Raw genomic sequence first — 18,481 nt, 5'->3', positions numbered from 1 at the left:
CCTAAATTACCTATAATTGACGTGGTCATTTTATAAAATCATTGACGATGTTTGACGACTCTTTTTGCTTTTCCAGATGTTTGCAGGGCAAAAGACGTGACCTGATTCTATTGATTTATGACTTCTGGCAAAATGGCTCCAGGCCAGTGAGGCACACAGAGACCTTACACTGAGAAGGAATATGTTATTTTGCTCATTACTGAAACCTGAGTTTGATATTATCTGTTAAATATGCAAAAACACAAAATCAAATAGGGTGGCAATGATCACTGGAGTTGATTTATTTCAAATAACATAGTGCAACCTGACTCAGGACCAGTATATTATTAGCAAATATTAATTAAGAGGTTGTTGAGTAAGTTCCAGTCAACAGATTATGGTTTATATATATATATATATATATATGACTGTAAACTGCTGGTCATGAGTAGTTTCTCACTTCAGAGGATCTCAAGCAGGGCAAAGAAAATTGGGCTGAAAAATTTAAACTGACAGCATCCATCACTAACATCCAACAGAGAATAAAGGAAAATATAACAGAAACGTTGTTCACTATCAGAAGTATAAAACTGAACCTAATTAAACCTTGTTATGTGGTTTGGCAAAGTCTCTGCATCTGACAGCTCATTATTTACCTCCAAGGACCCAAACCAGCAACAGTCCGCTTCCTGGGGGCAACACTGAACAATGACTAGCTGGAGTGATAGGCTTTTTATTTGAATTTAGTCAGTGGAATCAATTATGAGAGTGACAAAATCGGCACACAAGTCTTGAATGACCTGGTGTAATTTGTTTAATACCTTTATATATGACTTTAAAAAAACACTGATTGATTTTGGCTTGATCTTTCAAACATTTTAAATCTTTTATTGTTATGGAAAAATATATACATATAAAATTTGACTCATACAGTGAAGTAGCCATGAATAGCCATTCAGTGCCTATTTCCCATATACTCTTAAAAAGGGGGATTATAAGTAGGCTTCCATGAAATGGCTGGTTGTTCATATATCTTATCATAGCCCCTGTTGGTACTGTAATTAACCATTTCATAATGTCTCTTTTAAGGTAAAAATGGGTCTTTTAAGGTCACGGAATCATTATAGTGCTACACCAGAATTTATAGAATAAACATAATGGTTCTCTTCTTTTCTTTAGTTCTTTAATTCAATCAGTTTTTTATGTTAGCAAACCAAAGGTTCCTTTAAATCAATAAATTTCCATAAAGGAGAGCAATGAAGAAACCCTGAAGAATCCTTCTTTTTACACGTGTACCTGCCCCACCGTATAACCCCCTGAAAAGGCAAAACCCTGCAATGTCCAGAAGCACAGAGGTGGGGCTGGCTTTAGTTTTGACTTTTAGCTTTATCATAAATGTCTTGGCAGGCAGAGCTTCTCTGGAGACAGAAATAACTTGACTGGCTGCATATAAATGAGACTAAATGAGCTCTTGAAAAAAAACCCAACATATTATTCCTCTTACAAATGAAATGTTGAGTTCATGAGCAAAAGGACATTCAGTAACCACTTGGTAGACTCTGCTACAGCCTTACATAGTCAGGATGACCAGTAGCTTATGACGGCTAATGTTAGCTAAGGTTCACCAACTTTGGAAAAGCTGCGTGAAGGGCATTGCTGAGCGTTCACTAACTTTCTTACTCCATTCTATTGCTGCTGTAAAGCTAGGCCACATTTTGGCATTTAGCATTGTCATGTGACTGACTGGAACTGAGGCTCTGATATTGAACCTTAATATGTGGAGACAGTGAAGAAGATACACACTAAGTTAATTGGCAAAAAACAGTGAAAAATAGAACAATAATAGACTAGTAATAAACATCCATAATTTCTGTTTTGTGGAACTTAGGACTTTTAACTAGCCTTACACAGCAAAAGCACAGTTAGCATGATTTATTTGTGATTGGAAGGTCTGCTAGACTGACTGTTCAAACTGTTGGGGCTAGAGTCCTTGATTCTTTTCTCACCTGCATTGTGTAAAGACTGGCACTAATCTGCCTCTGATTGGTTGATATGGTTACAGTCCCGATGACATGTTTTGTGGATGCTAGAAACAAAGTAAATTCCATCTAATGTTTTATATGAAATTTTTAATAATCATTGTCTGTAGTTTTTAATATTATATGAAGTTTTTCCCTTGCTTTTTTCAGCTTGAAGTAACCTATCTGTTCCCTGCAATGTATCTCTGCCAGTTACATTATTTTTGCCTCCAGAGCAGCTCAAACTCATGACAATGTCCATGTCTCTAACAGCTCCAGTCAGCTTACTAGTATAAATCCACTATTTGTCCTGGAAGTGTTGCGCCTTCCTGTTGGTCACATCATCTGAGTCCTCGGCATGGAGTCCTGCTGGTGTCCAGGGTACCAGTGAGCAAAATTGTTCATGTATCCTCCAGAGTGCACTGGCGCGCCTTTGGCGGCCATGCTGATGTCCCACAGGGAGCATGGCGAAGAGGAAGATGGTGGAGGTGGGGCGAGGTGGTCTCCTTCTGGTCCACAGGGCCCATTCTTCATGATCTTCTTGTATTTGGACCGTTTGTTCTGGAACCATATCTTTACCTAGAGGACAAGGAAAGGGAAAGAGTTAAGAATAGATTAATTCTAAAGCACACAACCACATGGATGTCCAGACTATTCAGTGTGGCATGAATGCATTTCATTTCAGACAAAAACACTAGACTCTAGACTCTAGACCAAAAACATCAATCATTTTGATTTAACTCCCTTTTATTATATGTGGTAAAAGTGACGAAATGAATGGGCAAAGATTGCACACATCAAAGATCCTTATTCCCACGAGACTCAACTGGAGACCCTGTGATTGTGGTGAGCTTTATAAATCCCTAGACAATCAGGACTTTTACTGACCTCTAATGTATCTATAAGTTGTTGTTCATTTCATATTGTTCTTCATTATGTATTGTATAATAAATATCACCAAGTTGGACTATCATTGATATTTCCGGTTCTTATTTATTCTTGAAGGATTTGTTAATTTGTCAGCGGAAACTATAATGAAACACATGCACTGACAACATTTGTCAGTGGTTAAAACAAGATGGAACCAAAACTGGGAGTAAAATTTAAAACAAGGTTGCAAAAGACAGAGGGATGAACGAGTTAATTAATATGGAGTATTATTTAATAACTTTGATGTATCGGGAAAATCACACACTGCACTGTCGGAAATTATCTTCTGCATCTCTACATCTCTTCATAAGAGATTGATTTAGCTACTTGAACTGTTCCAATAATTAGAAGCACTTTGCGTTTTGGGCAACTTCTCTTTATGGCTGTGTTGTTTCCTAATGACACCAGTTTTTAAGTCTCAGTAACTTTAGCTAACATTATCAGTTCTTTAATCTCTACTAACCTAAAATAACTACTTCTTTACAGGAAAAAAATAACATGGACTAAATACAACCACAATTCCAAAACTATGAAAACATGCAGGCCATGACAGATAAAGAGGTAAGCTAATGCTGATGTATTGATATCAATGGCCATACAGTACGTGGAGTAGTAGTCGGAGTAGTAGTAGCAGTAAGGTTACTGTCAATAAGCAGTTTATCATATTTACAGGCTGTCAGTTGTACATTAATAAAGCTTAGTGTCTTCTCTCTTCCAATCAGCCTGTCATGTTTCTCCTTTAGCCAATTGTTAGCAAGCTGTCAAATTTTAAAAGTGTTCTCTCTCTCTCCCCGCTGTCATTCAGCTGTCTTTTCAGCCCTGTGAATATTTACGTCCCACCTTCATCCCTTCAACACTGCTACTGTAATGTCTGGTCATCCTCAGTCAAATAAGTTTCAAGTTTTACAAGTTTCCCTTCATGAAGTCAGTGTCACTTCTCTTTCCCACCACCACTGTTTGGGATCCAGGGGTCTCCTTCATATGGAAGCACGCAGTTCATTTGAGTTTTCCATGCTGATCTACTTCCTGCTGCAGTCTAAGTGCCAAAGTCTAATTTGCTCTTCAAAATATATTCATTTTACTCATAAGAATTTTTCTTCCATTAAGTCAAAAATAAAATTGGCTACAGAGAAGTTTTAGCGAGGTAATGAGAGACAGCATGCCCAACTGATTATAAATATGAACATGATAAAAGAAAAAAACACAATAAATTATGATGAGGCCATACCACACATACTATTCAGGCTACCATTGGGTAATAATGAGCCATACAGACCAATAAGTGGTTGTAAAACAAGCTTAACAAGCAGACAGTAGTGTAACAGACATCAATAGCATTAGGTATTATCTACAAAAACAACCACACAATATTGTAGGAACAGTTTGGTGATACCACAGGAGCTAAAACTACCTTCGCTTTGAGGATAAGATCATTTTAACACACTGTGTTTCCTGTGGACAAATGGTGTGGTTGGGCTTTTCAAAGTACTTATGACTGACTGCTAATTTTGGCCACACAGGCAAACAATAAAGTTTTCAAGACTGGTCTCATGATACTGTTTACCGTGAAATTCCTTGAGCACTGAATTCACCTGTTTGCAGATACTTTATCTTTATCTGACTTTATCTGTACCCTGAAGTCCAGCAAAGTACGCGTTCATCTATTTTGCCTGAAACCTCCTTTCCTCTTCAAACATACTTCTTTTTGTTTTTAATCATCGGGACTCTTCCATCTCACTTTTTCATTAAACTGCCATGTTTTCCACAAATATGCATCACCTGCATCAATGACTGAAATCAATTCCAGTGACGCTCACAGGGCGTTACTAGTCACTATGCGAACACAGCTTTCGAGCTGGAATTCCTAAACCGATTGATGATTTGTTAGGGGGACGCAGTTTAATGCAGTAACCCCAGTGCTTTATTTTATGCATACATTTTGTGTCACAGTCAGGGGCAAACTGTTTTTGACAGAACCTCTGGTCGAAAGGTTTATAACAGGGTTTAAAGGGAAATGTACATAAGAAAATCTTTTATTAGTAATAAAATAAAATAATAAGGTAAAAGATGTTTACTGTTAAACTTACAGGATATAATTCAATGAGCCCAAATCTGAGGGGAAATGAAATGATAATATCTGCACTGTAAGAGGTGTATTCATTCTTTTCAACACAAAAGCACATCATAATCAGAATATTATGCACGTGTAAGGATAATATGACATAATACTGTAATATCTGAATATACTGAGCTGAATATCCCTTCAGTCTCTTTTCTGTGGTTAGCAATGTTTCAGTTTTGCTGTTGTTGATATGATTGACATTGGTTCTCCGTTTCCAGCATGCTTTCAAATTGAGCATCAAATTACACAAATATGCCTCTTGGGGAACCTGTCATCTTAGCAGGAACAAATGAATCATAAATAATTACACACAGTCAGTGAAGTATACTGTCGTCTCAAACAGGTTTTTAACTGCTCTGTAAAGGAAAAGTGAACGCCCAAAAGACTGGTGCTGTGCAGAGAAAAAGCTCTGGCCGGCGACAGAGGAGAGAGAAGGATAAAAGAGAAAAGAAAAGAAGAGAAAACACTGTTGGCGCTAAAATTGTTTTCTCCTCCACACGGACAGTCCTGGGAATTATTACCCTGGGATTTTATGGGTATTTATGAAGATGGTTGAAGTGGTTTATGGAAGATATTTGATTCTATAAAAAGTCTAATTTCAGACTGGTCTAATTGACTCTAAATATGTGGAAAAAATTATCCATTTACCCGATAATCAAAAAGGCACCCAGCTTTTACACCCAGCTTTCAGCTTAAACTGCTAAGATGTCATGCAGAGAGAAATTTTACATTTAATTTGATTTCTATTGTTCCAGTGCATTTGCTGACGTCAATCACAGCCTAATAGAAGTTAGTATGGATGGTGGCAAATACATAAAATGAAACTATCACTACATAAATCTGCAATACTATAATTACCATGCATAATGCCGTCAGTCAGTCAGAAATTAATTTGTAGATACACTTTAAACTCTTACTGCAAGTTCTTCAGTTTCTGTTTTGAATAAATTCTACCAAGACCGTAAAAGAAAATCATATCAGAAATCTTTAGGACTTTGTTGTGCTGATACGGCCATGTTTAGACCAAATTATGAGCCACCTCTTTGCAATAAGGTACAGACTAATGAAAAAAACAAAAACCTACAATCACCAAATCGCAGTGCCTGCAGCAATAATTACCTGGAGTGGTACACCACAGGGTTAGCTCACGAATGAAAAGCTAAAGTGAGTATTTGGAGCATAGCTTATGAGCCCACTCATTCAACAGCACATTAAGTTAATGCAGCCTCAGTGAGAGGATTTCTGCTGTAATTATCGGTTTCATATTTCAGCAGCAACATGGAGCTGACAGCCTCCCTGAGAGCGCGACTAATGACACCGACATTAGCGGAGGAGGGTGGCTGAGAGGCCGGCCAGGTGCTGCTGTAGTGTGTGTGTGTGTGTGTGTGTGTGTACAGTATGTGCATGAACGTGATACATCAAACCAAACCATGCAGTGTGTGTCTGTATACTCTTAAATACTTGGTGAAAAAAGTTTATCAGTGGTGGTCAGTGAAAAATTTGGAAATATAAGGATTCCATTTGGTGGAAGCTGTAGGGCCAGTATGAATGTGTGTGTGTGTGTGTGTGTGTGTGTGTGTGTGTGTGTTTGTGTGTGATAAAGAAAGTGAGAATTTCGAGGAAAAACATTGGAATTGTGCTACGTGCCATTTCTCAGCTGCGTCTGGGAACATTAGTGATTCAGATGGAAAGTGGTCAGCGTTGGCCGCCAGCCTAATGGCATGAAGGCAGGACAGAGATGTGGTGTATGATCACTATCTTGTGAGTGTGTGTGTGTGTGTGTGTGTGTGCGTGTGTGTGTTTATGTTTCCATGCGTATAAAAATGCACATGCAACATATGTATGCGTGGATGCATGGCTCTGCATATGTGTGTGTGTGTGTGTGGACCTAAGGGCATCCATGCATGTGGGGAATGTGTTTATGAGCATAGTACACACTGAATGTGGTTGTAAAGTTTCAAATCAACACAGGGCTAATCACAACTGAGACTCAGAGCAACACGACTTTGTTTCAATACAAGCTATTCTGCGTCACCATTAATTTACTTTGTCATGACCAGAGGAGAGAAGACAAGAAGATAAGACAAATTCATCAATCAGTCCCAGTAATGTAGTTCCTACAAAATTTCTAAATTCTCCCTGCCACATGTTCTAACCTCCAGCTTGTCAGCTGTTCCCTTACATATGAGTCTGTACCTGACTATTTTAAAATGGCCAGTCTTTAGCACCTCTTTAAAAGCCCTCTGTCGACCCATCCCAATAGAGAATTAGAGACCAATCTCAAAATTGGTGTTCGTATCCAAAATCCTGGAAAAATAGTTACAGACTGACTCCTGCAGTTCATAAAGGTTCATAATATTTTTTGGTTTCTGCTTATGATTGGATTCTGTCATAAGCACAGTACTGAGACTGCTCTCCTAAGGCTTACAAATGACAAACTCATATGTGCTGACAGAGGAGGCACCTCATCCTGTCACTGCTGCCATTGACATCACTGATCATGCCATTTTATTAGACACACTGCATAACTGGGTAGGCACTTTTGGTATAGCTTAGTCCCACAGGGGTCAGTCCTGGACTATTTTCTTTATACATGCTCCCTCTGGGTCAGTTGTTCAGCAGCTTTCAGAATGTGTCATCACTGCTATGCTGACGACACACAGATTTACTTCACTGCTAAACCCAGTAACTTGAACTGACTCTCCATCCTCCATAACATTCTTATTATTGGACCTGATAATTTTGCCTCTGCTGTTGATCAATTTCTTAGACCACTTCATCTTAATAGCAAACCTATTGCAAAAAAAACTTGACCATTCTGCAACCTTTGACTGTCAGGTCAGGTCTGTTTTCTTCAGTCAATAAGTATTGCCAAAATCAGAACCATCCTATCATCAGCAGGTTTTTAATTTATCCACTCCCTGTTCCCACTGCAAAGCAAAATGTGATTGTACCTTTGAGGTGCTAGCCCCAGCTCTCGGGAACCAACTTCCCCAATCCATTAGATCTGCTGATTCTGTAGACTGTTTTAAGAAAGCTTTTAAAAACCTCTGCAGGTAAACTTTTTTTATAGAAATCTTTTCCAAAGATAGTGTTTGGCTCATTTTACTTGTACTTTTTTTTTATTTACTGTAATGTATTATTCTTTTATGTCTTTTATTCTAATTGTACTTTGTTTGAATTTGAATGATTTGGTGAAACCTTGGATTAGGACATTTTTGTTTACATTAAATACATATTATTTTTTTAAATAATATGTGAATATGTCACATCAAATCTTTGAAGGGAAAGTATCGTTAGCAACATCACTAACATTTGCCAACAGGTCAACAAACACAGACTATCAGACAGGTGGAAAAGAAAAACAAACAAAAAAACAAAAAACAGGTTAGTCAAAGATCATAGTTAAAGTGAAAAGACTGTTGTTGAGGTAAGGCTATGGTTAGATTCTAAAATGTTTGGTTAAAGCAATAGTTTGAAATTTTGGAAATACACTCATACCCTGTCTTTTGTAGAGTTTTTTAAGACTGATAGCACTGCCATGCCATTGCACTTGGTCCTGCCCACAGGTAACCTGCAACTACTGGCAATATCTTAGATCTTGTTTTTTTAATCTGCACAAAAGTCGAGATGTAAAAATCAGGTTGCATTTTCTCCTGGGGTTATACATTGGACTCTTTCTTGGTTGGGAACAGTGACTTGCTGATTGCCAAGCCAAAAATAAAAACATCCACAAATTGTGAACTATGGAACTGAATAGAAAGAATTCCTACTAGGACTATACTGTGCTGAGTTTAGACTGTTAAATAAACTGTAAAACCAGTTCTAAATTAAGTAATAACTTTAACCAAAACATTTCTGAGAAGGCAAAGACCGGTTAGAACCATTTAGTTGCTGAAACCTGAAAAGGCTTCACCTTCATTCTAACTTCACATAACAAAAAGGAAACTTAAACAGCACAAGAAATAACAGAAAAAAAAACAACCAGTTCAAAAAAAGCACACACATTCTTTATCCCAAGCCCACAAATATGTGTCTGCATTCCTCAAACTACAGTCACTAATCCTTTAAATGCACTCTAGTATCAATGGAAGGCTGATGTACTGTAAAAACTACAATACAGTCAGTCAAAGCCAACTTTCCCTCATCCAAAACACGTCAACGAACACAAAGATCAAAAACGTTGCGTCTTTGGTAATCAAGCACGTGAGCATGGCTTTCAGCAACCACATTCAGGATCACTTTGTCACTACAAAAGGCATTGGCAAATAAACAGATCATCTCTTACTCCCAGTGTAAATGTAGCTGTGGTGGTTAATTCATACAGGATTAGGACAATTCATCTGATGACAATGGCTGTTTATATATATTCAGTACACAGACACACACACACGCACACACACATACATGCATATATTGTATTTCAGACGAGTTATTCCCAAAAAACGTATCTAATGTTTCCTAAATGGGACACCTGCTCAGTACTCAAACCTTTATGTCTCACCTTTTCAACATGTGTCATGTTGATAATGCTGCTTTCGATTTTACTGCTGTCGCTTCATGAAGAATCATTATTTTGATCACAGACAGGTTGATAACAGCTGTAAATAACAGTGTACATTCTGGGATGGTAAGCCAGTATGTTTTACTGATGAAGAAAATAGTTCTTGTTCTTCAAATCTCACCAGGTGCTTGTCAGTGCAAGAATCAGTCTATAATATTTTTGGTGAGTGACTCGTTAATAAAGACATAGAATAACTACAACTACAGCCCTACAAACACCTTTTTAAATTTACAGCAACTACTAAACACAAAAACAAGCTTAACTACTACAGAAAGAGGTCTATAGTGAGAGCTAAAATTAAAATTTACAGATTATATTTCACTTGCTGTAATCTGTAATTGTTTTTATTTTTATTTTTTGTTGTTTTTTATGGAAAAAACCCCCCACATCTAATACACCTGCTAATGGGACCTAGCTTAGCAGATATCTCACCTTTGGACATGGCATTCACCTGATTTGATTAAGGTTCTTTTAAATGAAATATTTAAAATTTTGAAACAGTGATGCTGATTTCAATACAGGTTAATATTACTGAAAAAGAAAGGGGCAGACAGATATATTTCATTCCTAAAATAGGGGCTGTAAATATTCAAAACCAACATTTTCTTTCAATCAAGCACAACAGATTTTGTTGGTAGATACAGTGTTGTCAACATTCCTCCCCTAATGTTTAACTAAATTCTGATTATTTTTGATATAAAATCAAGCATGAAAACTTCAATCATTTTCCTCAACTTTTGGACTTCTGTATTTGCTGCACTTTGCTTTTGTAGAGCAGTACAGCACATAAACAACTGCATATATCAAATAAATGGTAAGACACAATATGATTATGCTTTGGCTGTTCAAAAGACAGTTCTGGAACAAGATATGCTGTTGTTCATTATGGAATCATCCACATATTTTGCTGCTTGGACTTAATAATGGCGTAAGGTATTTCACAATGTTTTGTATTTTGCAGAACCTGAGCTTTTTCTCTAACGCACTAAATGTGCTCAGGAAATGAAGAAACAGTCAGTCTGTCAGCAGAACGAGCCCCAAATCTCATGTTATAAAACAGTCTCCCTTCAGTACAAGCCAATCCACACAAACATAAAAATATCCGTCTGATAGGGTCCTTTTTGTTGTCTTAACTCGATCAAAAAAGCAATAAAATTACATGCAGACAGAAAGAATTCCATTAAAATAAAAGTGGAATATCAATATCTGTCCTATTCATCAGGACATTTTTCCTAGTCTATGAGTGTTTAGAGAAGAAAATATCAGAGCTGTGATCGAATGGATAAAAGCCAGCGTCACTGTTGCCTAATATCAATGGAGTGTGAGAAATAAGGCGTTTATTTACAGTAAAATATTGTGTGTTCTTAGTAAATCCCATTAACCATATGAATCTGAGGCTCATCCTGGAGAGGATAAAAACCATCACATGTTTAAATGTGACAGCATCCACTGACTCCATGTTGCAGACAAAATGGCCACCATTAGCCTTTATTTGCCTGTGACTGCCCATCTGTGTGTGTGTGTGTGTGTGTGTGTGTGTGTGTGTGTGTGTGTGTGTTCTTAAACAGAGAAAAGAGGCAAATAAACAGCTTCTGGAGGGAAGATGACTAGTGGCAAAACAAGCCTTCCCTTTAACCTCGGCTGCTGCCTGCTGCGGCTGTTTAATCTTGTTTATTTGTCATCAGCTTCATGTTCTTTGTTTTCTTTCATTTGTGACCAAACCTCATATGACCTTTAAGTGTGCCTGTCCACACTAGTATGAAATGGCAAACCTGCAGTGACACCAGTTAGAGAATGTACCAGTGCCTGGTTGGGCTTTTCTGCTGCATGTTGCCCTTTTGCTGGCACACAACAGGCCTGAAAGTTGTATGTACCACAAATCTGTGTTATGGTCATGCATGCTGGTGATGGCTTTGCTGACTCCCTCACAAGTGTTTGGAAATTATTAGCATGAAGTGATGCACGCATGCTCTCAGTTAGAGAAATAACTTAGTGTTTACGATTCCTGTTATCACACAGTTACTTATGTTTTGACTTTGATTTTTAGATATGGTAAAAAAGATATATAAATATTTATACATTTTTGGCCTTTTTGTGTTTGTATTCATAAGAACATTTCTATTTTTTATTTTTAACATTTTGATTTTTATCTCAATGCATCATCTTAAAATTAAAAAGGCTAAAATAAGTTACAGTGTGTACTGATTCTGAACGGCAAAGTGATATAACCCACATGAGCTTATTATGTGTGTCTTTGTGTGTGTGTCATCCATCACAGTACCTGGGTCTGCGTCAGGCCCAGTTTGGCCGCCAGGTCAGCCCTCTCAGGCAGGGCGAGGTACTGGGTCTGCTGGAAGCGCTGGTTGAGCGCCTGGAGCTGCAGGCTGGAGTAAATGGTCCGAGGCTTCCGGATCTTCTTCCCTTTCCCGTTCAGCCTCACCTCCCCGTTCTCTATCACCGCTGTGGGCTTCTCGTGCTCTGGACAAGACAAGAATTTTCCAAAAATAGCAAATATCAACAATGGGTTTTCAGTGGGGACAGAAGTTTTTCCTTCGCGTCACAGATACCATCCTGCAAAAGATCACAAGATCAGTCGCAGTGTTTCATCTGCAGTGTCCCCACAGAACACACTGAATCCTTTGCTTCAAAATCCTGTGGCAGACTGAAGACTGATGGAAGATTTTTTTCACCAGAAATCCACTGCAGTCCTGTCTTTAAATAGGCTTTTTTCTTTTTTTTTTTTTTTACTGTCTTAAGTCTTAACATATCTGTCACATTTTTTCAGCTTTTTAAAGGAAGGCTTGTGGTGGCTTTTTGTGCTATTTTCCTCATCATTTGTGTTTTTTTTTTTCCTTTCTAAATTCTATTCAGCACAAATGCTAAAGAAAGTAAATTGTAATTAGCATATAGATATTAAACAAAAAAACCAAAACAGAAATTTCAGGGAGTGGTGCTGTTTTCATAGAATAAACATATGGCTTTTATTAGAATGTAATGGAATTTGCTAAAAGCAAACAGAAACACGTCCAGCCTCATTTCACAGGAAATATGTACACATTTAAAAATAGTTTATTCCTGTTCACTATGTAGGGACGGACCATGTCTGGGCTCGGTTGTTTTTATTACAGGGCAGGGTAGACGTTTAACTGTACACCTAAGATGAAGCATCTTAAAGTCCAGATGAAACGACATTTTGGGGGGACATAGCATCTGTATTATTACGTATTTCCATGTGAAATGGTATAAACCAGCGGGACAAAATGGTGGCCTAGCAGTCCTGGAGAGAAGAAGCCGTACTTGATGAAGCGGTGTACTGTAAAATGCCCTGCGTAATCTGGAGCTGTCACAGATAACACTTTCCTCAAAGTGAATGAATTTTAGACAGGCAGTCAAGGCCTTTTAATGGAAAGGAACACACCTACGCACCATGCTGTTGCTGCTAACCTAACTAATAAATCTTAGATCTCTGTTACTAAAAGTTGAAGACTGATTGATAGGCGGATGTCGAGATACGATTGGTTGAAATTGGTTGGTTCTAGCTTATGCAAGCGCGAAGCGAAGAAGTAATTGAAAGTAAAATATTTTTGTTTTTTTATTGGGTTTTTTTGGGGGGGGGCTTACAATAGGTGTGCACCTATATAAATGGCTTTTCTGTCTGTAATATCGCCTAATGCAGAATCATTATTGATTCTGTTTGAAAACATGTTGGATGTAAGACTGCTAATAGCTTAAGGAAAAATGCCACGAACAGAGTACAGTCAGTTTTATGAAATATGGGCTAATGAGGAAGCTGTGAAATGACTAGAATGACTGTGACAGTGGATACAGGTAGGAAGATAAATCTTCTTTGTCCTCTCCAAAGCAGCTTGGTTTACACACAGCTCAGCCGAGCGGGCTTTTCTTGTTTTTCTATGGGAAGTATATGACTGTGTACGTTCGCCCACACCGATCTTTGTTATGACATGAGCTTATAGCCTGCAGTGGCTGGAGAGAACAGCTGCAGATAAGCCAAGGCCTCACAAGATGTTTAGATTCTGCAAGTGAGCTGCAGCTCAGCAGAGAGAGACACAGAACCGCATCAACACTGCAGAAGAGAAACACAGAGAGCACTTTCAAGAAAACTGACAAAGAAAGGAAGGAAGGAAGGAAGAAAGAAAGAAAGAAAGAAAGGTGAATACTTACAAGGGTGTAAATTTGGAACTAATACAATTGAATTTTTGTTTAGGGATGCACTAATCCAATACTGATATCAGATATCAGTCTGGTACCGACTTTAATACCTGGACTATGTATCAGTGACAAAGGGGCCAATCTATTCAGCTCATTTCTACACTATGTTGACAAAAATATTGGGACATGGCACCAACAGATAGCTCTGAAAACATAGACATTACCATGGCGTTGCAATAGCAGCTATAACAGCCTATGCTCTTCTGGGAAGATTCTGGAGTGTTTCTTGTTTCTGTGGGAATTTTTGTCCATTCATGCAATAAAACAACAGTGAGGTCAGACACTGATGTTGGACCAAAAGGCCTGGCTCACAGTCTCTGTTCCAGTTCATCCCAGAGGTGTTGGATGGAGTTGAGGTCAGGGCTCTGTGTGGACCAGTCAAGTTCTTCCACACCAAAATCATCCAGCCATGTCTTTATGGACTTTGCTTTGTGCACTTGGGCACTTGGTCAGGCTGGAACAGAAAAGGGCCTTCAGCAAACTGCTGCCACAAAGTTGGAAGCATAACATTGTCCAAGAGGTCTTGGTATGCTGAGGCATTAAGATTTTCCTTCACTGGAAGCCCAGCCCAACCCCTGAAAATCAGGCCCATACAACACCTGAATTCAATAACGAATAGGTATACTAATACTTTTGTCTATATAGTTGACATCTGTGGGCCTATTTGCACTACACATTTAGCAAGAATTTAAATTTCTGTCATTTAAAAAAAATTAATTTTTACCAAGTTATTTATTTATACTATTGTGTGAACTGTGATTTAATTTCTCCGGTTCGTTTGCACCAGTTAGTGACTGTAGGTCGAGGTTTACATTTTGTTCTCATTTCATAATGTATTGTCTAATACTGGGATTTTCATTCCTGTTTGTTGTTACATTTAAACGTTTACACTTGAATTGTAATTCCTGTTGATTTATTGATTTATTTTTGCAAGTTGTTGGTGCACGATTATTTATTTATCGTTATTATTCTTATTTATTTCAATAATATGGAAGTCGGTACATTTTTAACTGTATTATTTGCCTATTTTATTTCATTTTGTTTTACAAGCTTAGGAAAGCACGGTTTATGTCCAGCCTGATGTTGCCCTACACGTTAAAGGATGAAACCAAATCAGAACTCAAAAAAAGTGGATCGCTAGTTATCCTTATCTTCAATCTTTGTGTTTTGTTGACAACAGCTTTTATTTTTTGTATATGTAAATATAATAATGTTGGTTGTAAAATCTGTGATTCTTTTCTCTTTAAATATTTCTTCTATTTGTCTAACCTTATTAGGATGAGGAAAACTACTGAAATGGCAACATTTCACCTTGCTACAAACTGGACCTTAACATTTAATAAAAGGGAGAAAATACTTTATATCTTACTTAAAATTCTTATTGATATCATATACAAGTTGTATATGCGAACAAATCTCTACTCCTTTTGCTTCCCAAACAGTCAGACAAAAAAACACACAGTGTGTTATCTGTCTGGGGGTCAGTCAGACACCACAAAATGGAACTTTCTCTGACCGCTATAAAACTCCAGTAAGAGAAATATACTCAGGTAGTACAGCTGAAGTCCTATCAGTACTAATCACACATACAGAGGATATGAAAATCTGCTGTAATTGTTAACGTTTTACAGTGTTTGTCAGTGTGTCCACAATGAGGTTTATAAGCAATGCTCACAAGATTAGGCTTTTTTTGTGAAATATAATGGAGCTCAAGTCTGTTTCTTGAGTCAGTGTGTTCATCTGTGGACACCGGGGATGTTTTATTTTGTGGGAAAATTATTTAGACGATAACATGTAGAGACAAGCTGAGAACACCAGTTCAAAGCGCTGATGTGGCGCTTTCACATCTTCATTTGATCTGTGTCAGTAGACCGAGAAAATTATATAAAAAAAAATAAATAAAAATCTGAAAGAAACTTGAAATTCAGACTGAAATTATTATTTCAAATCAATGACGAGCGTTCAGTTTTCCAATTTTAATTTACAGTGAAGTACACTGAATTTCAAAGAAAAAGGCAGAAAAAGGAGTTGGAATAAAATATCTTCCATGTAAATAGCCTATATTAAAGTTGATTTCTTACCGTTTTTTTCATTGTATTTGGAGGTTTAAATGGTGAAACTATATTTCATATTTGTGCTGAAAGAAGGATTCGGTACATGACAGCTATAAGAAGGAAGGAAGAAAGAAAGAAAGAAAGAAAGAAAGAAAGAAAGAAAGAAAGAAAGAAAGAAAGAAAGCATGTCAGTTTTGACAGAAAAAACAGGATATTGATCTGCAGTCACTTATTTAAATGGATGTGTATAGAATGACCCGTAAATTATTATTGCTTATAACTAGTAGTATACAATGTGACTCCACATCTGGCAGTGATTAATCTAACATATATGATGGCTGACAAACCGCACGCTGCAGTAAAGTGTCCTGTGCAGACTGATCTTCTTCACCACCAAAGATCTGAGCAATGAAGGATCTTATAAAATGAAGGCATCAAATAAATTTAATATCTTTGATTTTAGTTTTCATCAGTGTAATCTGGCTTTCTGTTCACTGTATCAGACTGGGAAATTGTTTATCCTTAGAGGCGCATTGCAGAAATTGAAGAAATGCTGTCAAATATACTGTCTATAATGTACAAGCAATTACAAGTCTGCTGCAGCTTTTATTAATATGATAACCCAAAAAATAAATGTTTAGATGTTTTCTTTATCATTTATCTGAGGTCAAATGACTTCGGTTATTTTATTTTGAAATAAACCTTATAACACGCAAGAAATGCTTGAGTTTAAAAACAAATTTGTTTAAAGAAATTATCACTATTATTAGTATTATTATTATGCAGGCAGCGTAGGCAGCAGGGCCTCGGTGGACGCTGTCTGGGTTCAGGTCTGAGGCTTTGGGTTTGGACGGTGCGCAGCTCGCAGGCCCCTGCGGGACACCACAGGAGAGTCTCTGCAGGCCTGAAACTCATCTCCCATCCAACCCCAGAACACACTGCGGCGGACCTGTGTGTGCATCCAATTATTGTGCTCCTCTGTGGTTAATTTTTGAAATATTTTGAGTTTTTTTTTTTACAATATAACGCGAGTATTCTTCAAGTATTTTGATGGGCCTGTGTAAGACCTCTGTGAAGAACGGGGTTTTACTTTAACATTTTAACATGACAGAGGACACGAAACGTCCTGGTACGATCAGCAATATTTAGGTCGTCACGTGGGTCTTTCTTTCTCAAACCAAGCAGGAAAACATATATATATTTTTTTAGCACGGATGGGCCCAGTTAAAAATCAAATAAGTCACGACTAAGTTCATTTAATGCTGTTTTCTTTCTCTGACATCTTTCTAATCCAGCAAGAATAACTGGTGTCGACGTGACTGCTGGGCCCATGTGCTGATATCACACAGGGTCGGTATCCAGGAGCCGGAACTTATCGGTGACAACTGCAAGCTGTGGGTGCAATAGAAAACATTGAGATTCCACATTTCTCCTGTGCAAACCTACCAGCATCCTCCAGTCTGGTATGTCCGAGCGCCCCGCCGTGACCCCCGTGCTGGTAGGGCAGGTAGGCCCCGGGGTGGTGCGCGCTCACGGGGCTGTGATAGGACGGGTATCCCAGAGGACGACCGTACGATGATGCGCCGGAGGAGAAGGGCCCGTCGTGCTGCGAGGGCCCGACGGCGTGCAGACCGTGGACCGGGTAATGGTTGTGGGACAGACCGGGGGAGGGCTGCTGGTGTCCGGGGTAACCGTGGCCGCCGAACTCCAAAAACGCCGATTTGGACGGATCAGGCGGGACTAAAGTGTCCGATATAGAGCTCATAGTCATCATTGGGGTGAGGGGCAGTGATGTGGTGGGAAATAAAAAGTGTCAACTATGACCACCAGACGGGGGTCATCATAAGACAACCCACCATCAATGTTAAAAAGTCAATAGACTTTCAGAGAAGTGGTTCACTTTCCATAAACCGACATCGGCCGTTCACAACGTAGTTTACCTTTGATAAATGTCACCTTATTCACGCCGAAAGAAACGGAGACTATAAGGCGGGTTTGAGAGGCTTTGCCATCCGCTACATCCCAGCTAAAAGGAAACGTGACACTCAGAGTTTAATATCACTGATAAAGACAAGACACATGATAGGCCAGTGCGCAGCCAGGACGGCACGCGGCGAGAAAACAGGAACTCCTCACAGAATGGCGGTAAAAAAATAAAAGAAAATTAAAAAAAAGATTTAATATCCTTCGAATTGAGTTATTTTCCTTTTTCTCTCTCCGTCCAAAACAACCAGTCCGGTGCTTGTTCCCTCCCGTGTTGTGCAGGGGCGCTTGGCAGCACAGAGAGGAGTGTGTTCCTCCTCTTCAGACCGCACTGTGCGTCTGCACGCACCATCCGCTGCCTCCACTTGGCACACACAGCGCGCTCATTGGCTGCAGCGCTTCGCCGTGTCACACAAATCACAGGGAGCCGCGGCTGTGGAGCGGCTGCGCTCGGCTTTGGCGGACAATAAACAGGCCTTAATGGCCACTTTTCAAAGAACTCTTGAGCGAAGAGCACATTTTAACTCTTCAAATATGCTTCCGCAAGTGCGAATTTCAGGGTTTAAAAAAAAAAAGAAAGGAAAAAGACAAAGATATCGAT

At 38.6% G+C, this 18,481-nt stretch overlaps 1 protein-coding gene across 1 annotated transcript; it reads right to left on the bottom strand.

Annotated features, from left to right (window-relative positions):
* Nucleotides 1-829: 829 nt before the first annotated feature.
* LOC124073846 (homeobox protein Dlx4a-like) lies at nt 830-18,199 on the bottom strand. The gene is made up of 3 exons (XM_046416372.1): nt 17,344-18,199; nt 11,895-12,091; nt 830-2,576 (listed from the first exon to the last, which is right to left on the bottom strand). Exons 1-3 carry the CDS (start codon nt 17,669-17,671, stop codon nt 2,334-2,336), a joined length of 768 nt encoding a protein of 255 aa, XP_046272328.1. The 5' UTR covers nt 17,672-18,199; the 3' UTR covers nt 830-2,333.
* Between the last annotated feature and the right edge of the window lie 282 nt (nt 18,200-18,481).

This window comes from Scatophagus argus, chromosome 16, assembly GCF_020382885.2.
Source record: "Scatophagus argus isolate fScaArg1 chromosome 16, fScaArg1.pri, whole genome shotgun sequence".
Lineage (NCBI taxonomy): Eukaryota > Metazoa > Chordata > Actinopteri > Scatophagidae > Scatophagus > Scatophagus argus.
This window is presented reverse-complemented; position numbering and strand designations above follow the sequence as displayed.

Bases quoted from the DNA above. Each gene is read 5' to 3' on its own strand.
- LOC124073846 (XM_046416372.1), bottom strand. From the start codon at position 17,671: ATGATGACTATGAGCTCTATATCGGACACTTTAGTCCCGCCTGATCCG. The intron at 12,092-17,343 runs GTAGGTTTGCAC...TGTCTTGTCCAG, and splicing joins TACCAGACTGGAGGATGCTG to AGCACGAGAAGCCCACAGCG. The intron at 2,577-11,894 runs GTACTGTGATGG...CTTGTCCTCTAG, and splicing joins TGGGCCTGACGCAGACCCAG to GTAAAGATATGGTTCCAGAA.